This window comes from Poecilia reticulata, chromosome 4 (assembly GCF_904066995.2).
Source record: "Poecilia reticulata chromosome 4, P_reticulata-male-v2, whole genome shotgun sequence".
Lineage (NCBI taxonomy): Eukaryota > Metazoa > Chordata > Actinopteri > Cyprinodontiformes > Poeciliidae > Poecilia > Poecilia reticulata.
Window position 1 is genome coordinate 32381646 of NC_088833.1, and position 25337 is coordinate 32406982.

Here is a 25337-nt window from a genome sequence, read left to right on the forward strand (position 1 = left end):
ATGTTTTGTTAAAAAAATAAATTTAAAATATGCTAGTTGTAAAAACGTAACCATACATTCAATATTAGATCAAATGAATGGTGTTTTAAATAAGAAAATTCACTACAATCCATGGTTCAATTAGCGTAATCTCTTAAGTAGGATATTTCTATTGAAACATATTACACTAAGTTGAATTAAAATAACTTAGCTTGTAGTTCTCTATAATAGCGGTTCTCAAAGTGGGCGGTACCGCCCCCCAGGGGGCGTTCAGAGGACAGCAGGGGGCGCTGGCGGACATTTTTACAAAAGGGGGGCGCTGGGATGCCTTTGGGGGGCGTTTGGTCGAAGGTAAACTTTACACCTTAAATCCACAACAACACCAGTTTAGACTTTGAGCAACTTGGTAAAACTGTATTGTGTAACATTAAACCATGCTTGGCTGCAACTGTATTGATGGCAGCTCTTCTTCTATTCAGTGTTTGTAGCTTCTGTTAGCTTCTTGGCGCAGCTCCGTTCTCCTGATACTGGTAGCTAAAATCACGATACCCTCACTGTATCCCTCTGAAAAATGAACCCATTTAAATCAAGAAATCCCTCCATGGGTGATACCACGATAGAGAGCCTTCATTTTATAGCGTTAACACGGTGCTGTAAGTGGTCCGGTATGAAACGGGGTGATAGAACAACACAGCACTTTTAAATTTCAATAATCAGAATGCAGAAATTGTTTCCGTTGTTTTAAAAGGTTTATGTCAGTCTGCCTTTTCCCCATCGATACGCTTCCCGACCGCCCTGCACCTTAGGGGTTAAAAAAAAAAAGAAAAAAAAAAGAAGCAATGCACATAGCGCAAAACTCTGAAACAGGAGAAGCGGGACATAAAACGGAGCGACGAACTAGATGTGAATTATGGCATAAAAACAGAGAATCCAACGCTGAACAGTGAAAAAATCAACACATGATGTGAAACACATGACGATTAGGAGGCACAGCAGGTGATGAGTGAAGATTACTGATGGTCAATAAACGATAAAATAAATGTAGCAACAGGAAAGAAACTAAAGTGGACATAACAATAAACCAAGAGAGGATAAAACTAATCAAATGAAACTAAATGGAAATGAATGAAGAACAAAATGCAAGAATAAACTAAGAAACTAAAGTAAATACAGAGGAATAAACTGGTATGGCAAGACCTTTAGAGCAATAATACAGAGGACTGCATTGCAAGAATAAACAGACACTATTTCCACATAAAAGTTAAAATAATATTGTTGAGACCACATCTCAACATAAGTTATTTACTGTTATGGTCTTTATCACTTATTTATGTTTTTAATTAGATTTGATATATTTATTTCTTCAATATTATTTTTCATGTCAGTGTTAATGTCATGAGGCTGATGACTCCATGACACTTTCAATTTGACTCATTAGGATTTGATTAAGAACCAGATTTGTTCTTTGTAATTTCTGTCCAGTAAAACTATTAATCTATAATCAATAGACAGATCTATATAAAGATATAATCTATGTTTCTGTCTCATATTTGTTTGGCATTAAAAGGACCTGGAACTTTTGTTTTTCCACTGAAAACTCTGGTTTTCACAATAAATGCCATGTGGGTGAAGTTTTATGGATGATACTCTGATGTCCCATTCTCCTGAAGGCAGCACAGAGCTGCACCACCAGAAACTGACAAACACTGAAGAGAAGAAGAGTTATGATTAATGTAGTTTCAGTTCTATCCATGTTTTAATGTTGCAGAGCTATTTTGCAAATAGTTCAAAGTTTAAACTGGCATGTTGAACATCTTTTATCTGGTCATTTTGTGGAATATTTAACAACTAGAAAATGGCACAAAATAGGAATATTTCTTCCACTCTGATTGGCTGCTGTTACCAATTTTAACTTGAATGTTCGTTGCATTTTTCATAGACGCCTGTGAAAATAATTTCTATTCCCATGACTTTTTTGTTCTCTGGGAAATTATCTTGATGATAAATACAGAAACAAGCATAAAACTCAAAACATCTACAATAGTGATAGTAATATTAATGATAAAATAATAGTCAGTGCAAAGTAGCCTAAATCCTTGGTGGGGGGCGGAGAGGGACCTGGATAAAGGCTGGGGGGGCGCTGGGCTGAAAAAGGTTGAGAAACACTGATCTAGACATTTAAACACAGCTAGTCTCTCCGTGGACTGAGCAGGCATTCACAGGGTGTCGTGGCTGTGTGTGAGTTTAACCTTTTGACCACTTTACAGCTGGTTTAAAACAATCTGGTCCTGCCAACAGAGTAGAGCTCATAAAAACATCTGTCTTCATTCAAAAGAAAATAACACTTCTTTGATCTTAAAAAACAGGTTTTTACTGGAACATAGTCAACTAGATTAAAGTGATCTAGCTAAGGATACTCCCCTAATTTGAATACAGCAGAGAAGGGAAACATGTCCTCCCTTTAAAAGTACAGGACCCAGAACATTAACTTCAGATCGCTTCAGGGTTACCCGAGATGCTGTGTCTGGGGAACTGTGTGTCGGTGAAATGGTTCCCCGTGAGCTTGTCTTGGTGTGTGGATGTCTGTGGATTGAGGTAAATATTGAATTGGATGCTGGTCTGATTTTATTAAGTTTTATCAGTTTCATCTAATAAATGTTATGTTTGGACTTGGGAAAACGTTTGTCTTTGTCTTTATGGTTCAGCTGATACGGTGACGACATCAAGGAATCCGGGCAGAAGAGAGAATGAAACGAGTCAAAAGATTTAAATTCTTCTTCTGATTAAAATTAACAGTTTTCATGAGCTCTGTGCAAAATTATCAGTATTAAAACAATAAAAGAAATTAAATATTTCAGTTGGTGTGCAATGAATCTAAAATATATGAGTTTAATTTTTATCATTACATTATGGAAAATAATTAACTTTATCACAATATGCTAATTTTTTGAGAAGGACCTGTAGACCCGACGAGGAACAAAAGACACAGGTGGGTGTAAATACACAGGGAGTTTAATAAAGGAACAAGACACACCTGGGAAACAATCAAGGGAAGAAGAGACCGGACGACACAGAGACTCACAGGGACACAGATCTAAATAAACAGAAAAACCTAGAAATGAACACCCTGAAAACACAGATCCCAACAAGTTCTAGCAGAGATACTATGAAGGGAAATTGTAAGGTTATGTGAAATTATAAAATAAACTTCAACACAAATATAGTGCAAAAAATTGTACAATGTTCAAAGTGTAAAACTGACATTGTACCAACTTATGTCCTTTCCACTCTAAATTAAAGCATACTCAGTGCTTTAAGTGTTCTGGTGTGCAACGGCAGATTGCAGCCACTACTGGAAATTTAATACCACTATGTATCTGGATTTTTTTCCAGCATATGTTGCTTATTGGGACTTTTAAAGGTGTTACATCCGTCTGCATTTCCCCATCGATATGTGTTCCCTCTACAGTTCTGTCCAGTCAGCAAAAATATGCAGGCATAATTAAAGCATATTCAGTGCTTTAAGTGTTCTGGCATACAGCTTTTTGTAAATTTAACACCACAGCTTACCTGGAATTTTTTCCAGCGTGCGTCGTTTACCTGGACTTTTACAGATGTTATGTCAGTCTGCAATACTATCAATATGTGTTCCTCCTACATCTTCCAATGAGCTTGTAGCAAAAACATGCTGCAAAAACATGCATGCTTATTGGAAGCTCACTTCTGGCCCATGACTGGAGCTTTCTGCTTCAGGATGACTATGGAAACTGTGAAGGCTCAAACATTCTGTCTCTGCAAGTCCTCCACGCAGGTCAAAAGTAAGATAATATTGCTAAAGTGCAAAGGGCTTGCACTTTTTCTCAACAGGTCTAATGTTGAGAAAAAATATATTTTCCAAAAGGAAACCATAACACTGCCCATTTTGTTTGTCTTGTCACTACTTTGTTTTTAAGGATCTTTTACTTTTATGTTTACTTTTTTATGTTATGTTTCATGTCCATTTAACAGCATGAGGCATGGTGTTAATAAAAGTGGCTTCATGACATGTTAAAATTGTCTCGTGGATTTTAGTTAGTGTATTCTTTGCGATTTCTGTCCAATAAATCTATAAATCTATTGATCAGTAGACACAGAGGTATATAAAAATATCATTTATGTTTCTGTACCAGAACTTGTTTCCACTGAGCACTGAGTTGAGAAACCAGAGCAGATACCACTTCTGCTCTACCAGAACTAGTAATGTGAATTGCAGTGAGAATGGGTAATTCAGTCTGAAATCTTACCTCGAACATAAAGGTTGGCAGGACTAGAAAAGCGAGTGCCAGCGCTGTTCACAGCTACACATTCATACTTGCCCTGGTCAGACTCATCACTGTTTTCAATCTGAAGTGCTCCTGAGAAGAGAAGCAAATATATTATAATTCAGATCTACATTACATACTGATATACATGCACATAAATACAAAGACTTTAAAGTTTGAAGTGTCACTGACAAAACTTTGAAACTATGCATAAATTATCATACATTTTAGAGCAGCACCGATATTAATATTTGTATCCTCCTGAAATTGTCAAAAATTCCAGATTGAGTTTAGGTGACAACGGGCCTGATCCATAAGAGCTGATCTGTTCAATCTAATTATGCTATGTGCTCTGCTGAAGTGTGGTGAACATCGCCACAGCAATGTAAAGCATATGATGTACACATATATAGTATACCCGATATTTGCGCACTTATGTTAGCCGTAACCAGAATTTGAAATTAATTGAAATGTCAAATTTGACTTTATTTTGAAAAACTAACACCCAGCATAACACCGGCTCCTGCCTGTTCAGCCTGTTTCAATGGTTGCAAGGGAAAACCAAGAGTTGATTATTATACCGGGATGTATTAGCTATTCACATGCTTTTACTTTGGTTTTGGACGATATGTTTCATGTTGTAAGTAAGCACATGGCTTACTTACAACAAAAGATGCTTTGGAGATGACAACATCCACCATAAAAGACACCAGACAAGAAAACACCAGTTTTACAATTTATATTTATATTTTATTGCAGGAGGAATTCTTATCTAAAGGACTACGTTTCTCAAGGTGAGTTGCATAGCTTCCATTGTTTTTAGAACACTATTATTAGCATTGAACAGGAGCTGGTGGGGAGCGGCGTCTGTAACACCAAAAATAAAATAATTATGTTGGGTCTTCTTCGGGCTCAATTAAAACATTGTCTAATATGTTATATATTTTTTCCACTTATTTGAGGAAATCCCAAGTCGCTCCCAGCCAGCTTAGAAACCCTCCAGTATGTATTTAGGTATGGTTAAATTCCACAAGGGTTCAGGGTTCACAGACAATTCTGTAAAAAAAGCTAACAAGACAACAGCTCACAGCCTTAAAGAGTTCCAGGATTATCTAGGTCATATCTAGGTCAACATGTTGACCTAGACATGTTGTAATTTAACTAAAATAAATGCTGTTTGTGATACCAGTGGCGCAAAAAGTGGGTATGCAGCGTATGCAACGCATAGGGGCGCAGCACCAGAGGGGGCGCCAAAACCCCGTCTGGAGGGGGCGGCGTGCCGATGATGTTTACCCATACACTTCAGCGCGCCTTACGCTCCTTCACCTCGTTGTACAACGTATTGTCGCCCCGCCGGGGGTACGGGGGAGGGGAAGGGCCTCAGGTCCTTAGCCCTGGCCTGACGTACCTTCCTTCAGGGGGGGGGGGGGCATTTATGTTTTCGCATCCACCTGAATAATGTGTAGTTGCGCCACTGTGTGATACACCAAAACTTCATAACTTCAAAAATGTAAATCTTTTGTTATATTTTTCACTGATGAAGGTCGCCATTTCTAAACCTGCTAGGTTGATGAGTTTAGTGCATTCTGAACTGAAATCTATAGAGTAAACACAGGAAGGCTAACTTTACCTGAGTTGTTGTTTATCATGTTTTACTGGTGTAATTTTAGATAATGCCACAATGTGTCACTCCATTGTAACACATTGTCACAATGTTTTATTACTGCCAGCTTTATTACTGGCGGTAATGAGACAATTAAATGTGGAGAGACTCAGACGGAGAGAAACGATAATTAAAATTGTTTATTGATATGAATTAATTCAAGTTCTTTGGCTCTCGGATCCCAGCGGAAGACAATGTGTTGCGAAATGCAATAAGCTTGGATGAGCATTTCCAATGCAGATTAGGGATGTCTTCCCCCCTAGCCCACTCAGTGGAGGTCCTAGAAGGCTGTAGGCATGGAGAGCCAAGACCATGGAGAGAGATGGGGTGGAGGTCGGTTGAGCATGGCTGGAGAGTGGGTGCCGCCACGGCTAAAGGTCCTTATAAACAGGAAAATGATAGGTGATTGGCGAAGACAGGGCATGGTCCGATGCTGATAGGCTGACACGGTGATTGGATGATTCAGGTATGGATGGAGAGTCTTCCAGTTCGAATTTACACCTAGACTTCATTTCAATCTGGAGAGACTCAGACGGAGAGAAACAACAATAAAACAATAAAAGGGTTTATTGACATGAATAAATTAAAGTTCTTTGGAGCTCGGACCCTGGCACTTCCGGGGTCCGAAATGATGTGACATTGGGTTGTCTTCCCCCAAAAGTGAGAGCCGAGACCGATGCCGAGAGGTGGTGAAAGGGGGTGAGAGAAGGGACTAAACTAAAGCAGGACCTACGAACAGAACCTTAGGAATCTGAAGTGTTTCGGATAGTTAGGGATCATAATGTGGTGTTAGAGAGAGGATGGTGGTGATTGAAAACAGAGAGACCCACTGACCGGATGATGACTGAGGTGACCTGAAATGATGCGATTCTGGTTGATGAAGGCCAGCTTTTGGGGACATCATGATGCTGCAAAATGATTCAAACTGACATGAAGGTCAGCTATTGGCGACATGGCGATTATGCGAAATGACGCAAAGCTGGTAGATGAAGGCCAGCTAATGGGGACACACTGATGATGCGAAATGATGCAAAGCTGGTAGATGGAGGCCAGCTGTGACAATGCGAAATGATGTGAAGCTAGTAGAAGAAGGCTATCGTTGCAGCGTTCTATTGGGAACTTTGGGATGCAAAGTGATGCGAAGCTGGTAGATTAAGACCAGCTTTTGGGAATGCTGCAATGACGTGAAACAATGCGATGCTGGTAGATAACAGACAGGTACTAGAGAAGATGAAAAACTGGAAAAATATAGGAAATAAAATTACAGTGCAAAACGTGATTGAGATTTGAAGTGGGTGATTTTGTATAATAGCTGGACTGGACTGAACAAAGGCTCAGAGAGGGTAGCAGAAGATCTGAAATCAGAGACAGCTCATCAGCAAGGGTATTAAAATGACCAGGGCTATAACGAGCAAAGATAATAAAATTGATTGATGCCAATTGATGACATGAGACAGATTGGTAGAGGTTTGGCTTTATGGTTCGAACACGATGGCTTATTGTGGAGAGCGACGATGATGACTGCTTGCAGAAATGACCCCTCAATAAACAGGTTATGGCAGATTTCGTAAAATGCTGAGGGCTCAAGCTGTTGAAATGAAGGTTAGGCTTCAAGCTACGCTGGAGATTCTCCCAAAAAGAACAGGCTGAATTAGAATGGGATAATTAGAGAGGAGATGCCATCCTAGATTCCCAGCCATTAGGTGGTGCTGGCTCCATCCCCATATAGAGTTGAGCATATGGGGCAGTAATAAAACTCGATGAGTTAGATTATTGTAATTTTGGCATTTGAGGATTAAATTGTTTTTTTTTAATTATGTAAAGCTTTTGAACTTGTTAAAACGTGACGTGCCAATGAACTTTGCTTGGACCCAGGCAATGATGTTGGAGATTCAGTTCCTCCAGATGGGGCCGTGTGCAGGACAGCTTACGAGTGCTGATTGTTTGTTGGTGACAAACCTGCAAGAATGATGGTAGGTGCCTAATGACAATTGGCCCAGAAGCGAGACTGGAACAAACGCGTTTGAGCGTGGAACCTGGTAAGCTAGAGGCTGCATCAACCTAGCAGTGATAGGATGGCCTGGGAAATAATAGTATGCGGATTTTGGACGATCTTGTCTTCTGGCTTGCTCTGTTCTGCACATCCTGAATGAAACATGAAGCAACAATCAGCCACTATGCATTATGAATCTGGGAAAATTCCTATAAGTCAAACACCGAGACACATTCTTTTAAATTGAGGCTCTATTTAAGGTTGCCTTTGATTAGTAGTGAATAGAACACAGAACAAAATTTGATGTGAAACAATGATTGGATAATGGCCCTTGGCAAACAAGAATTTATGGCTTGTTTAACAATTGGTGAAAGCACTTGAACTGAGATGTGCCATGGAGGGATTATTAACCAACTTCTTTCAGCAGCCACTCTACTGCGCATCTCGCCTTCGCAACTGAGGCAAGGGAGGGATGCTACTATTTACTAATTAATTTATTCATTCATTCAGTTAAAAGTCCTGAAGAGTTTGAAGCACAGACGAAGTAGTGCATGCGAATAGGGCCTACATGTTCGGGGAGGGGATAGATTAATGAAAAGTTCCTGCATTTCCTAGCATTGCAAAAAATGAATGAGACATGTGAGACATTCATTTCTTACCCCAACAGCCCAAGGTGCTGATGAGTGGTCTAATAGTGGCTGTGCGGAAGTGAGAAAAGCTGATGATGCGGGTACTGTTGATACTTTTGAGAGCGGGTGCCACCATGGCTGAAGGTTGGAGGCATGGAGAGCCAAGACCCTGGAGGTGGAGAGGGGGTGATTGAGCATGGCTGAAGGTTGTTATAAACAGGAGCTTGATCGGTGATTGGTGAAGACAGGGCATGGTCCGATGCTGATAGGCTGACAGCACATGATGCGGTGATTGCATTAAGTAGGTGAGGCTGGAGAATCCTTCAGTTAGAATTTACGCCTAGGCTTCATAACAAAACAAAATAAAAACGTTGAGGTGAATCTGGTTCGCGTTCCACATGAAAAAAAAGAAGAGCGCAGTGGGAGAGAACCGGAACCCAACACAACTTCCGAAGAACCTACATTTGTGTCCACAACATTTCTTTCCAGAAGACTATGAGTCATTTGTATGAGCAAAACTGTCAAAGGCTCTAACAAGTGATCGTTACCTTTTACGGAGCTAAAAATAAATGCTTGCTGTTGTGCTGAGACAGAAGCTCTTTGAAATGCCACCTATCTTGACAGGACCAAGGCCAGACCCTGAACAACTGGTAGCAGAGCAGTTACACACTTACCGGATCAAACATGTCACTCGTTTCATTTATGTAGCTGGAGGTAGCAGCAGCAGCAAACAATTCCTATAGCCATTTCTGTCCTCTTCCTCGGTTTGTTTTCCTCATCTTCATTACTGCTCATAATGTCTACATTCCCATCAATTTAAACACGCTTTGGTTCAAACTGAAAAAGCTTAATGATGTTAATGATGTTACTGTTTTGGCTGGAAGGAGCTAGAGCAGTCAGCATAAGTGACTTGACAGTATGGATTATTGCAGCAGCTGCAGCTTGGACGGCTCTACGCACTGTGAGTACCTTGAGATTTTCTTTTAAATAAAAAAAGAAAATAGTTATTGTATGTGTAACGGTCGGTATTAATGAGTCTCCAGTAGTCAATCATGTTTCGATTAAATCCTTTATTCTGGAGGAGAAGAGTAAAACAATAAATCAACCTCATCTTCAAATCTCCTTGCACTCCAGCCTAAATGTGAAAATAAAAACAATGTTCAACCGAACTGAGCTGGATTAGCACCGGTTGTTCGCGCCAAAATAAAAGAAAGAACATTATAATAAAACTGGTTCTAAGAACCCACTATGATGGTAAAAATTGCAAAATAACACATTAACAAACAACAATAAACATCATATGGTAAAACTTTAACATAAACAACATCCGTACAGAAAACATATATCGCAGCAGTGAACTTTCCTGATTTATCCACAGCAGCGCGGAACAACGCTGTGAGGGAAAAGGGGGAAGTGGAGATGCTATGAGGGCTGGACCAAGCTACGGAAGCCCAGGAGACACAAACAAGGCAGAGTGCAGAAAGGCGACCCCCGCAGGCAAAAACATTATAACAATAACTAAATAAGATAAAATTTGCAAATTCTTAATATAAAATGAATTAGAAATTATCATTTTAAAAAAAGTACATTTGTAACTCTGTTACATATGTTTTATTGTCTAACCCTCTTTACTATTAACAACATTGTGGAGAAAAGAAGATATTTTATGTCAAAACATCTTGTACGTAGCGCACATCAGTGTGAGTGGGGTGGGAACACAAAAGGCTAAATCTTATTGGTTAGTTTAGTTTTGTTAATTTGGCGCTTTTTCTGTGAGCTAAAAATGAATGAACTCTGCACATTGTTCTAAGATCCCGCCTGAGCTTTTTAGCGTGCGCAGTTCTGACGGGGTCGCCAGTTTATTAGCCTTTTTGTGGTTTCACGAACTGAAAAGCTCACGGGTCACCTGTCTGACACCAGCAGATGCCGAAGAAAAGAAGTTAGACAGATCAGAGAGTAACACAAAACTATCACTGCACCTGACCAGCACAAACCTAAACCACAAAAACAGCTGACTTTTTTTTTTATTTTTTTTTTTACAAACAATCCTAAATAATAGAGACATGAAAGCGAAGCCTACCTTGTGATCCATGGAAAGACGGGGATGTTGATTCCCAGGTTCAAGTGGTGTCAGACGTCCAGAGGAGGAGATGTGATGGAACATTGTTTGCTTAATTTCTACTCTTTTGGGGAACGTTTTGACTAGATTAGAATCTTTAACCTGCAGTCTGAGACGTTCAGTAGGAGCAGCAGATGACCCGCCAGAACCGCGCACATGGTAAAAAGCTCAGCCAGGATCCAAACGACCGCTGTTAAAACTAGTGGGATCAAATGCCGCTCATTCATTTTTAGCTTACAGAAAAGCGCCAAGCCGCCAAATAAAAGTAAACTGTGACTTTTATTGTTCTTGTTGTCATTTTATCAACAAGGACAACAATGTGTCTGTTGCCCACCCCAACAGACTCGTTACGTACAAGATGTTTTGACACAAGAGTGGGTTTTTTTCTCCCCAATTTTGCTAATAGTAAAGAAGGTTAGATAATAAAAATTCCAGAAGTTATTTTCTTTTTTAAAGGAAAATCTCAAGGTACGCAGAGTGCATACAGCCGTACAGCTGCAGGTGGTGCTGCCCTCTGATAATATCCTACAGGCGTCTGTGCATAATTCTGAAATTTAACCCTAGAAAAGAGTTTTATACATACAGCAAATTATTTTAAATGTTTTATAATTCACTTAAAAAAAATTCTAAAAATAAACAAATGTTATTATTTCAAGGTAAAAACATTTAATTGAATAATTTGCTTTGGCAGTGCTCCCTAATGACAATTGATATTTTTAGAACTTGCTCACAGGTGACTAACGAGGTCCCCTCGGGCGACCGGTGTCCGCGGGCACCATGTTGGTTTCACGAACTGAAAAGCTTCAGTTCGTGACCTAGAAGAACCAGATAACCACCTCTCTTCATCCTTCAATCATCTCCTGAGGTTGATATGGTACAGAACATTTCATGATTGATTCAGTTTCTTATTGTGATGGAGATGAGGCAGTAAATGGAATCACCATGTTTGCAATCCCCAAAAAACGACAGTGATTTCTTGTCCTGGAGACGTATCTGATGTAACTCACAAAGTGCTCTCTCTAACCACTGATCAGCCAAATATTGACACTAGTTGTGCATGTTGGAGCCAACAATCTGGCAAAGCAAAAGTCTGAGATTCTGAAAAAGGACTTCAATATTCTTTGGAACACTATGGGAAAATTAAAAATGAAATTATTTCTCAGTGGTCCAATTACATCGCCTCAATGGGGAGACGAAAACCATTCCAGGCTGGACATGATAAACAAATGGCTGATTAAAACCTGCTCTGCCAGCTCAGTGACCTTCATCAATAACCTCTGGATCTACAATCTTAATACACATGGGATAAAGCTGCTAACTGCAAACCTTTTTCATTTTATCAACAAGGACAACAATGTGATCATCACTTCAGAAGAACAGGCTCAAGGATGTCTGACTAGGATGGAAGCCTCTGTGTATCAGGAGCAAACTATTCCAAAACAAGCTGATGAAACAACAACTGGGGACAGAGCGACTGGTTCCCCTCCTCCTTCCCCCTCCCTCTCTGCTCCTACACTCATTCACTGCATTCACAAGATACCTATGAAGAAATGTCTTCTGGACCAGAGTTTCTCAAATTTACGGATGGAATGAATCAACAGATTCGCCTCGGCACATCACTCCTCAGCACTCACGTAGCAGAATTCACTTCATCTAAGCCTCTGAGGATCCAGCACTATGCATCTCTGGGGTCTGAGACCGGGATCCAGATATCTTTACACTCGTCTTCCTCCAGAATGTGTCTCGCCCCCCGGCACTGCAAAACAGGACATTACATGCCGCTCAGCCTATAGCCACCGCGGGGGATCCAGCACCGCCTCCCACCTGCCACTATGCACGCTCTCGAGCAGTGTAAGCGTGCGTCCGCCAGGCCATGCGCACCAATCAGTTCAGCATGGTTCCCTGACGACAAACCAAAAATTTGGTGCAGATCGACCGATGTAGTGAGGAGATACCGATGTAGTGATGGAATGACCTAGGGGGCGCACTGGAGTCGATTTACAATTCAATGCTGTTGGGCTTTCTTGAAGATGAGCAAAGGTCATACGTTTCTAGTTTGGTGCCAATCGGAAGGTGCATGTGTGAGTTAGAGACAATTGTATGCATATGGCGAGGGACTGCCATTTGGCCACGCCCCCATAGGTCAGCCAGCATTGACAGAGTTCATCATCAGGTCATTTTATGTCAGTTTGGCAGATGATTAATTCCATATGAATAACACAGTAAAAGTAAGACATACAGTAGAGAAAACAGGTGACTTTCTGTCGGAAGTGGGCGGGGCTAAGGTGATGTCATCAATTGACCCTGTGAATGTGATGAGGGGTTGTCTGTAGTAAGACATAGGAGGTCTTATGCAGCTGTGACCTTCTACGTATGTGGAAGTTATCGCATCTTGATGTTTCATGGCGAAGTCAAAGTTTGGCACTTAGCCACACCCACCTGCTTAGATGTACAAAAATTCCTGTGATAACTTTTGACCTTTAAAGTCTCAACTCTCTGCTGACTGAGTTTGAAGTCTGTATCTCAAACACTGTAGGAGGAGTTCGATCAGATGCTTCTATGAAAGAAAGAAAATGGTGGATTTTAATCCAAAATGGCCAACTTCCTGTTGGGTTTTGACCATGGCTCCAAGAGAGGTTTTTGTAGGTCCTGACAAGATACACATGTGTACCAAGTTTCATATTTCTAGGTTAAAGCATGGCTTGGGGCTGATTATTTAAAAAATTCTAGGGGGCGCTGTAGAGAAATTAGGCCACGCCTATCAACGACTGTTATGGATTCCTGTTTGGGGATGAATAAGGATGCATCCTAGTGAGTTTGGTGCAACTAGGATCAAACATATGTAATCTAGAGCCAAACATATGGATACGGCGTTACAGGTCACTTTGCCATGCCGCCATTGCCACACCCTCCGTTGAAAACTCTTGGCGCTTTAAAGCAAGTGAGACCAACTTATCTGTCATCCAACACAGAATAATCTTGATTAGGTTGAGCGAGCCAGAGATGGAGCTTTCCAAGAAAAAAAAAGTACTTCCTGTTCTGAGAGGGCGTGGCTTAGATGGCGTCAGACATAGAATCGTAGGGGATCCAACCAGGATCACTCATGCCAAGTTTGGTGCCAATTGAGGGGGCACCAAAGAGCAGTGTGCTTTTCGTCCTGGTCGTTAAACACTGGACCAGCTCTACACCCTCAGCAGGGTCCTGGAGGGTGCATGGGAGTTGGCCCAACCAGTCTACATGTGTTTTGTGGACTTGGAGAAGATGTTTGACCGTGTCCCTAGGGGGCCTTGTGGGGGGTACTCCGGGAGTATGGGGTACCGGGCCCTTTGATACAGGCTGTCAGGTCCCTGTATGACCAGTGTCAGAGTCTGGTCCGCATTGCCGGCAGTAAGTTGGGCTCGTTTCCGGTGAGAGTTGGACTCCGCCAAGGCTGCCCTTTGTCACCGATTCTGTTCATTACTTTTATGGACAGAATTTCTAGGCGCAGCCGAGGTGTTGAGGGGATCCGTTTTGGTGGCCTTAGGATCGCATCTCTGCTTTTTGCGGATGATGTGGTCCTATTTTCTTCATCAGGTCGTGATCTGCAGCTCTCGTTGGAGCGGTTCGCGGCCGGGATGAGGCTCAGTGCCTCTAAATCCGAGGCCATGGCCTTGAGTCGGAAAAGGGTAGAGTGCCTTCTCCGGGTCAGGGGGGTCGTCCTGCCTCAAATGTAGGAGGATCTGGGGATCTTGTTCACGAATGATGGAACTGAAATTAAAACATTAGTCTTTTAACTCACTTATTGTTGTCTTCTTTGTTCAGCCTAATGAGAAGAGTGGTGCTGTTTTATAAATGTGCCACGACAAAACAACTCAAGGCGCTTGAGGGGATTATAGGATTTCCACATGGAAATCAAAAAAGAAGTTATTTTCTACTATTGTTTTTTTTACTATTTTCTACTATTAATGCATACATTAAAACACAACAAATAACATTTAGGACCATTTGTAATTTAGAGGCATAATTAAATGAAAATTTACATAAGTTGCTTTAAAAAAAATTCTTTCAGCATGAAGAAAGCAAATAATTATTTTATTTCAGGTTTTAAAGTGAAAACCTGAAATAAAAGTGGTGTACAGAACTGCTGCCCCAGCCCAGGCATACTTAAATCTGTGGTATGTTAAAAAAAAAAAAGTTCAAGTCACCTTGAGAAACTGAAAAATATTCCTGTAGACATGGTCATATAAGAAGTCTTGGCAATGTTTTCTTTCCACTGGCATCTTTAGCTTGGGATTTAAGACAGTTTGCTTAGGACGTAGTCTTAAGCCATTTTCCATTATCATTTTTAAACATAGTCATTTGGTAAGCTAACAGTAAATGTCGCAGTTTGAGCTCAAGTCATGGCAAGTAAACGGTCGTTGACTATCAGTGGTCAGGGGACCACAGTTTGAGAAATTTTATTTCACCCAGATGTATGGAGAATGACAACACAGTAGTTTATCATTTTTAAATTATGTCTTGGTTTTATGGTGTCACAGACTCTTTAAACTTTAGAACCAATTATCAAGAAATAAAACAAATAGAAAGCTAGGTATCATCTTAAGCTTTGAAAACTATATGTACAACCAAACAGACATGGGATCCGTTTTTACTTATGTGTGATTATTTCATAAAGCAGATATGACATGACACGCTTGGGTTTGTGGTTTTTTATTTTATTTTGAATTATCACCCTGAGTCTACATTTGTTGCAGTAAATGTTTCTAAATAAGTTTGACTTGATTTTGATTTGAAGTTAACTTGAACTGACATAACACGAGATTAACAAGATTAAGATTAATAAACATTTTTGCAATACAGTAAAACTGTCTGGGAGTTTCAACTGAAAGAGCAACAAATCTAAAATTGACAAAAATAAAATCACAATAAAAATAAAAGCCTTTTTAAAACCATCTGCAAACTGAGCTGACTGTACACTGAACTAGGATGTCAATACAATCATTCAGTTAGACGATACAATTACATTCACCAGTTTCTCTACATTACGCAGGAAGATAATTTTAGCATTTTGAGGTCTTAATAATGTGACTTAATTTATACATTTATGTATATATGGACACTGAAATCAATCTTACATTGATTTCAGTGTCCATCACTGAGATGCAATTGTTTTCATAAAACTATCAAAGTCAACACAACTGGACAGAGAAATGTTGATTTTACCTGCAACCTTTTTTAGGGCAAAACTTTTGCTGTTTGTACAATGTACAATATCTACATTACCAATTGATGTGCAGTGTGAACACTAAAAAACTTTGTGAGAATACACATGACAAATGTTATATGCAGATATAATAATGAATATTTCATTTATCATGAGGCACAAAAATTAAATAAGGCATGATTAGCTAAAACTAACATTTCTAAATAAAATGCAAAAATGCTTCAAAGAACATCTAGAAAAAGCAGGTAACTATAAAGAAAAAGTGGGAAGAACTAATCAATGGTAACTATTGGCATGTACCAGCAGTATATACCACAGACATACACTTAGCCCTTTCTCAGGTCAGTGTCATTACAAACTTTAACCCACACATACCACATGCAGCTTGGCACTTCCAACTGGGAATTAGCCATTTCTGCTAATTGTGAACTTATATAGTCTATGCAGTTGACATGTTTTATTTATTTTTTGTTGTTGAGAGTTTATTTTTTTATTCGTTAGTGAATTAAGGAAAGACTTGTTTTAATATCTACTGTGTACTATGATAAACAAGTACTGAGATAAATAAACACTGAGTTCAATCATATCTTTGAAAATGTTATCCCTGTACATAACAGTGAATGAAAATATTAAGTAAAGACTTCTTTATAGTCTAAAAATGGGAAAAGTCAAACACAACATTGCCGGTAGATGTAAAGAAAAAAAAGACAACTGGTTTTGTTTTTAATATTTTACACTTTACATTTGTAGTCACTATTTGTGACCACAACCTGAGAGAATAAGTATAATAAAAATACACAGTTTAATATCAGTTATTTTACATGATTTATCAAATCACAGTGATTTTAAAATATGGTTAGCTGTTATTGTTAGGACTCTGTTAACATTTATGTTAATGGTATTTATTTCCATACTTCCTCCTTTAGTCTAGTGGAAAGGATGTGTCTGCTGAAGGCAGAGAAAGTGTTAAAATGAGGACAGAATGAAGAATGAGGGCAGAAATGAGATAATGAGGATTATCTGAATTGAAGAGGATAAAGGTAAAGGAAGGGGAGAGTAAACAGATTTTTCTTTACCTGGTATTCTTACCTCTTATTGGTGTACCACCTGTGACGTAATTTGAATGTAAATAAGATAAAGAATCAACATTAGCATTAAAAGAAAACAAAAAGCAGGGGGGAGAGAAAAATACAAGAGTGGCAGGTAAGCAAAGTCTGCAAGTCTAATTATTAAAAAATCATTAAAGAAGAAATATAAGATTTATGTTGTTTTACATCTAATAATTTTTAAGAACGACTGTAAACATTAGCAGTGGATGCAGTGCAGTTTTAATAATATCTATAGATAGAATAATACTTTATTGATCCCCTAAAGGGGGTAAATTTAGTTTGTCCCAGCATTGCACATAACAACAATAATAAATAACAATGAGCATATGACATGTTCAATACATGTGTGCTCATGTACTGAGCACATATTGCTCAGTGCAAGAAATATATAATCAAGATACATATAGATAATATGCTACAGCATATTACATAATAATATAACATATGTTACTAATATTACATGATAATACAAATAATATGCTATAGCACATTATCTATATTGGTTTTGCGTTTATGAAAGATCAGGATTCTTAAATTAATGATTCTCTCAATAGATTATTTTTTGCCTTTGCTGGTGTTTCACTTTGTGGTATTTACTTCCCTTTCTCCAGTCACTGTTTCTGAATTTCTGTTGCCTCATTGTACTATGCTATTCTTAGTGAATGAAACAAAAAAAAATTGTATATCTTTTTTTAGATCATTATTCCTTGAGTATAAATATTCCGGAGGTTATGTTTTGTTCTTTTAAATTTTGCTCACCTTTAGTTTCTATTGTTGTCAATCTTCCATGACTGACTGTTTTTTTTGGGTTCCTATCTGGATTTAAATTGTACTTTGGAGTTTGGATTTTAAAATTTCCATTATTAAATAATTTATTCTTGTTTCCATTAAATCTCTACAGAATTAACTTTTTCTTGTGTATAAAATTAAGTTAGTTTTAGAAATTGCTAAATATTTTAAAAACTTTGTCTCAAACTGATCTACCTCACAGGACAGACAGTTTTCACAAATTGTTCATCTCGGTAACATTGCATGTAAGCTGCAGTATGTTCTTTTCTGGTCAGTTTGAGAAGCAGCGTGTGCTTTTCGTTTTTCTTTTTTTTTTTTCCAAGGTTTTTATTGGCTCTTGTGGTCTTTATTTGGAGTTGTTAGACAGAAAAGAAGGTAATGAAAAGGGGAAGACATGCGGCAAAGATCACCAGGCTGGGACTCAAACCTATGACGTCCATACCAAGGACAATGTGGATTGTGCTTTGCCCCTGTGCCACCACTGCCAAAATTGGGATGCATAGTGTAGATATGTTTTGAAAAATGTCTATTTTACATGTGTGTAGTTGAGTAAGGGATGTGTAACTTATATGCCCTTATATGAGGGTTGGTGTTTACATGTGTGTAAAATCTGGATAACCAACCTGCCTTCCTTTATTTGATCAGAACCAGAGATTATTAGATAGATAAATTATCTAATAACCTCTGAAAGACAACAGAGGGGGATCACTGGAAACTGTGTGGTCCCTGGGGATTTTATAAAGGACACAGCAACAGTTTCAAGACTGACACCTTCCATTCCTCTTCATTCTAAAAAGAAAATAGTTAAACTAGCTTAATTGAATTGCTTCTATAGGTAACAAGCAATTCAGTTAAGTTTATCCAACTGAACCAATTTAATATATTCTAATCATCCAACTCAATTTAATTTATTTTTAACAAATTTATTAAGTATGTTTAAGATAACAGATTTAAGTCAGTCTTACTCAAATCATTTAGTTTACTTCAAAAATGGTAAATGAACTTATATAGTAATTTTGACCACTCAAAGCGCTTTGCACCAGAGTCACATTTATTTAATGCACAGATCGGTAGGCCTTGCCCAGGGGGCACATTGACATGTGGCAGGAAGAAGCTGAAATCTAACCTACAGCCTTCCGATCACAAGACGACTACTCTACCCACAGAGCCACAGTCGCTGACCAGGGAATCTTTCCCTGGTCAGCTTGAGTCATGGTGTCAGACGTGGGATACAAATATGGTATTGAACTTAATTATTTTAAGTAAAGTCAAAGTATGGTCATTTAAGGAAAATATTTGTGTATTTAGAGGACACTGTAAAAAGAGTATTAAAATTTAGTTTGGAACTACTTAAGTTTGAGTTGACTTTCTGTAGAATTAAGTCAGAGATTTTAAATGTTTATTAGAAGAAAATAAATGATTTGAGTAAGAGTGACTTAAATTTGTCATGTTAAACCCCCTTATGAAGTAAAAACTTAGCTAATTGAGTTGGGTCATCATACTAAATTGAGTTGTTGAGACATAGGATATGAAACTGGCATTGAACTCAATTGTTTTAAGTAAAGTCAAAGTGAAAAGTTCCTTTAGGTTAAAGATTTGTAAGATTTGAGTTAAATGAACACAAAAAAGTAAGTTGTCATAGCAAAAGCAAAAGAATGAAGTGAAATTAATGTAAATAAGTCCATAAGATGAATTGTAGCCCAAATACACTTTTTAGAGTGTTTGACAGCTAATTTTTTTTACACCACATCATAAAGTTAAGATGTGTTTCCAGTTTGCAAACCTTTTCAGAAATCATTGATGGGCAAACTTCTGTTAATTCTAGAAAGTAAAACTCACCTTCGTATCAGTGAATATATAACGAGGCGTGCAACTTAAAACCTTTCTCCAGCTTACTTGTTGGAGCTATGGATTGATGTACATCATTACTTGTTACCTTGGGCAACCCCTGCCTAGTGTAAAATGTCATTTTCAGTAGATTGGAAACGACCAAGCCGCTTTTCCCCGAACGCGGAAGCTGACGTGCAAAGAATCCATTGTGGTCAATTAGATAAAATCAGAAACAAAGTTAGAAATAATCTGAATGACCTAAAAAATTATTTTTAATATCTCAGAAATCAAAGCTGCACAAACGAAAATTTTAACGACACAAACCTGCACAAATGGAGCACTAACCACTAAGGCTATTTGCTGGATTTATTGACGTGGGTGGGGTGTCAGGTTCACTCAGCTGCACACCGCTAGCCTCACCTTGAACAACTGGCGATGTGCAGGTGTGAGCTGCGCACAGGGTGCCATATCCACCTTATTCCTAGCCCCCATGAGGCTTTGCTTGATTTATGGGCATGACTTCCACTGCGAACCGGAACTGTCAGTTGTTCACATGTTAGCAACTTGCTAACCGGCTTTCCACAGAGGTTTTAGGCAATAAAATATGTGGAAATTCCAGCTATCACAACTTGGCAATATTGTTTACCGCTACCTAAAGCTATTGAGGGGAGGGATGGCAACTTGAAGAAATGGCTGGAAATAACCCGCACTAGCAAAGTTAGCTACTTCACTGACTCAGTTACTTCGGATGCAGATGCAGGTTTTCCTCCCTTTCTATTCATAATGAAATGAGCACAAATAAAGCATTTTGAGTTCTCTCTTCAAGTTCAGAGTTTTTAGCCAAATTCTTTTTGTTTCCTTATCTGTTGGTAGGCGATGAAAACTACTGCTTTTTCTTTGAGAGCATGTTCAAGACACACCTGTTGCTGCCACAAATTAAACTTGGTCTGATTATTAAAGTACAGCCACAAACAGCACCATAGCTACCCGAGCTCCGAAAGGGCAGATACATTCCAGTGGCTAGTTGATCTCTATAACAGGTTAATGTGTGATTCGGTTCGGTTCTAGCTCAGTGGGGAGATTCTCCACATTACGGTCTGGAGAAAGGTAGCTGCGGCCATTTCTCGACTGATTATGCAGCATTACATGCGGTGACCGGCACGATAATGAGGCAATGAAGTAACTGCTTCGCCACATAGAGACCAAGCACCCTGTGCTTAAGCAACACACCTCGGATGTTATTGTCTCCCATCACTCGCAGATGGGACCATCTTGCAGCAGAGAAACAAGCTCTGCTGCAAGATTAGTCGTTATTGAGTTAAAATTTTCATGAAGGTAAAATGTAAGTTTTTGTGGCACATCTATATCTTATTTTGAAGCGATATGTAAACGTTACCATAGCAACCAGAGTCAGAGAGCATTATGGCAGTGGTGGAGAACAGAGGAGAGGAGTAGAGCTTATGAGTCTTAAATCTGGGGAAATCTCCACAGGCTGTGATAGTCTGACCAAAACAATGTTGATATGCTCGATCTTAGATTGGAGTGGTCCCAGCGTTCTACCGACTGAACCAGTCGCAGTACAGGAGGATCAGTTACCCCCCAACCCCCAGCCCAAAGTAAGATTGCCAAGCCTTGACTGGTCCGTGGTGGTAAAAAGATTGGGGACCACTGATCTAAAGTAAACATTCAGTATTATCTAGCTTTTGAACACTTATTGGTTACCCTTTAATCTTGTTTATAATTGCTTGTGTAACTGGGTTCTGCTTCACTCCACTGTACCGGCCGGCCCAATAACCCCTCGACTCTGCGTTGTGTAGTTTTTGAATGAAGACGAGGAGTTTCTGGTTGATCTGCAGTTTATTTCCTGAATGAGAACATATCGGGGTTCAAATCAGTGCAACTGCTCAGTTTCACTCAGCACATTGTCGTGCAGCTTTCACAGACTGGCACTGAGTACAGGAAAATATAACCAGCCACACAGAGAGGGGGCGCTATTCCTCCATTGCACTGATACATATAAAGCAAGTGGGATTCTACAACCTAAACCTAAACACTGTTACACTTGCACATCCATGGGGTTGTGCAAGTGTATGCGTTTGATCTCTGAGTTATTAGAAGTTTAGGGAGGTGTAATATGCCGTGTTTGCGACCCATCTTTTGGAGCTGTTGCCGCACTGCGACATAACCTCTCCGCTGCTTATGGACTTCAGTGGCAAGATCATTGTAGAACTGCACCTGAAAGTCTTTGTAGAGGATGTCCTTCCTCGTTTTTGCTGCTTCTATAACCACCATCTACTTGTAGTTCAGGAACTTCATAATTCAGGCTATCGGCGGGGCTCCGCCTCCTCTTTATGGTCCGACCCGATGCACTCCCTCCATCACTATAGGGCTCTGCAGAGGGACCACCTCGAATGCCTCCGGTATCCACTGCTCTAGAAAGGAGCAGGGTTCTGGTCCTTTAGCAACCTCTGGCAATCCCACCAGCCTGAAATCATGTAGCCGGAATGTTGTCTCCATGTCTATCACTTTATCTTCCAACATTTTATTAATTCCTTTCAAACTTTGTACTAGTTCCCATAACTCAGAATGCTCATCTTCAACTGTTGATACTAGGGATGTGCCGATCAGGTTTTTTTTCTGCCGATACCGATCACCCCCTGAGGGACGATCGCCGATACCGATCACATTATTATGTTTTTTTAATCATAAGCACTACTGGTTATATTATGTGGAAAAGGAACCATGAATTCACCTTAATTTAGACAAAAACTTGTTTTTAATAACTTTTTCCAAGAAGAAAACTAAACAAAACAGGCATTCTGCAAATTGTACTTCTATCAATAATATTATCTTTAACAGACTGATAACATATGGAGGCTCTGAAGAGGCTAAATAATGCAAAGAGCCAAAATAAAACCTCTCAACATTGCCAAAAAAATTCAAGTATAAAACTTAACATTCAAAGGCAAATACAGGATCCATTACAATAAACAATCCAGAGTTACTGAATGAAAACTTCCTGATAGCATGGCGGCTAGCTGATTACTGCTAGTTCTGAGTGGCTGTTTCTGTAATTATGCAGAGCAGGGAGGAGATCGATTATTTTTTTTAGAGATGATCTGTCTCATGTTAGGACAGCGAAAGTTTTAATACGTATGTAAAATGTATTTTTTTAGGTTAGATGCTGCAGCTTTAAACAGAGGTTCGGTGTGAGAGTCACTACCAGGTGGAGCAGAAGTGGCGCTCCGTCTGTGAAATATTACTACCTGTAGCGCGGAGCAGCGGTTCAACAGCGAGAGCAGAACCAGCGTCTTACATCGCAGCTCGAAGACTTAAATAATTTTGCGGGTTTTTGCGGGGCACAAAGCCAAAGAAAAAGGCCCAGCAAGGGGACAACCTAAATGAAATGCCACAAGGCCAGCTGACTCTGTATCTGTTGTTCAATGAGGCCCTGCATCCTCCCTCCTTCATGTTCCCATAGAGGTGCGTGACAGGATGTATCCTGACATAATCAGTGGAAAATGATTGCTCGAGAAGGGGAGGTTGCTCTCGGTGAAGGAGGATGCTTTTTTCTTCTGCTCCCTCCCTGCCCATGCCTGCCCTGCTTGCTCTGTTTTTGTCCTATTTTTTTCTATGTTTTTGGAGCATTTCTTTGCACATCCTCCAAATTTACAACAAATGTAGATCCTCCTGAGAACTGAAGAAAAGAACTGTCTTCAAATTTCTGTATTTATGTGATTTCCTACCCATTTAGCTCAAAAGGAACACCTTAGTATTTTTTTGTTTATTTTATTTAAATTTCACAGCATGTCCATTGTCGTGGACATCAGGACAATTTGAGTCTAAATTATGATGTAATTCAAAAAAATGGAAAATGTACAGATTATTGATTAATGAATCACATTAACCCAACAAGAGGTCAAATTTGAAAAATACATTTAATAACTAGAAGTTATCCATTTCTGGTTGCAGTCTATTGCTTGTTACTTGAAATAAAAAACAAAAATGGCTGCAAGCTGCAGGGGTGTCGCTAAACTCTATTGCCCAAGAAATGAAGACTTAATTTATTTTTACTTAATTGTTTACTTTTTATTTATTTCAAACATGATAGAAGTATAAAATTACACACATGAACAAGGACTTTCTTCAGAATATAAGCACACATGGCCTATCTTGCCTTTCCCAGAGTCAAAATCTTCTGGACTAAAAAAATCAAAAGTGCCAGTGATTAGCAGTAAAATGATGAGGAATAAGTTTTGCAAACTTCTCAAAGGGTCTTCCAGCAACTGGAACCATTATGATGAACCAAAGAATACCAAAGCCACTGTGAACAGAAGGGAGCATCTTAGCTGACTGTCACAAAGTGGTTTGACGATAAACCTGTGGTTTATTAATGGCCTCCACCATTAGTGAGAAAGATCTGTGATCTACGATATTTGCAGTTGATGGTCAAACGAAGAAAAAAAATTGTGTCCATGATCAAATGTTGGTCATAAAGATCCAATATTTGGATCTTTATGACCAATGTATGACCAAATGTTGAGCTTTCATTGAATGTCGACCAGAACCAAGAAATGGACAACCCCAGCACAAATGCCTGGCTCTAGGCAAACAAACAACTTAATCCTGGCCCACCTAGCACGGCAACTTTCCTGCTCTCTCTCTGGCTCTGATGGTGCGTTCACACCAAACATGTTTCAAACATCAGGCACATCTGGTTTACATTCAAAGTGTATGTGGAGGCGCATTGAGGGCTGTGGAGGAGCGTTCCGAGCATCTAGTGTGGCATGATTTGAACCATTTAGACCATTTTTGACATTCCACATAGACTGTGAATGTAAACCAGATGCACCTGATGCTCCAAATGCTCTTGGTATGAACGTAAAAAAGGGCTCACGTGTCAAATTTGAAGTGTCAAATGCGTTTTTGACATACGTAAAGTGTTTGGTGAGAATGCACCATGAGTCTGTCTCTTCATCAGATTGTCCGGGATCTGATAAAGTTCCCCACCAGAGGCTGATACTTAACCTCATCTTTATCTGGCAACTACAGATCTGAATCTCCCTCTACTATCTTGTGGAGAATCCTGTTTCACGTCTTTCTCCTACAACAATGTGGAGTCATTAAATACACTGAAATGGTCCTGACGTCCACTACAATTGACATTCAGAAAAGGTCTGTTATTTCTAAACAGAAATTATTAAATTGTTTTCACTGGTCAAAAAATTATTATTGGTATTTAATCAACAAGAATATAAATATTATAATAAAAAAAAGCAAAAGAAAAAAAAATTTGACTCATCTGCCCTCTTTCCATAAAATGTGATTTCTGGCAGGTAGGCCATTTTGATTTAGGAAAAAAAGGGGCTTCCCGGTATGTAAACCTATCACATGACACATCCCTGGAAACCTGTAGGGCTTAGAAAGGGTAACTCAAAGTAGGAACAAAAAATAAGATTCAACAAAATGTTCATTATAATGGACATAAGTGTATGGACCGGTTCTCAAGAGGATATAAAATATTTTTTTTTGTTTTTTTGGTAAATCATAAAGCTCAAAAGCTCTGAAAAGATCGTACAAATAGCAAAGGAATTATAAAAATAAGCCCCACAAAATGGGTATCAAAATAAAGATTAATTTGTGAACTTGAATATTATATTGGTACCAAGTCTGTAGACTCAGTGTATGTGACGGCCCATGCATATCAACACACAAACGGACC

General features: G+C 39.2%; 1 protein-coding gene across 1 annotated transcript in view; it reads right to left on the reverse strand.

The window, feature by feature from the left end:
• ptprfa (protein tyrosine phosphatase receptor type Fa) overlaps window positions 1-25337 on the reverse strand; it is a 163656-nt gene that overhangs the window by 113350 nt on the left and 24969 nt on the right. Inside the window, exons 6-7 of the mRNA XM_081606667.1 lie at window positions 16977-16994; window positions 4263-4373 (exon numbers count right to left, since the gene is read on the reverse strand). Of these exons, the coding sequence (XP_081462793.1) occupies window positions 4263-4373; window positions 16977-16994 (129 nt within the window). The remainder of the gene's footprint in view (window positions 1-4262; window positions 4374-16976; window positions 16995-25337) is intronic.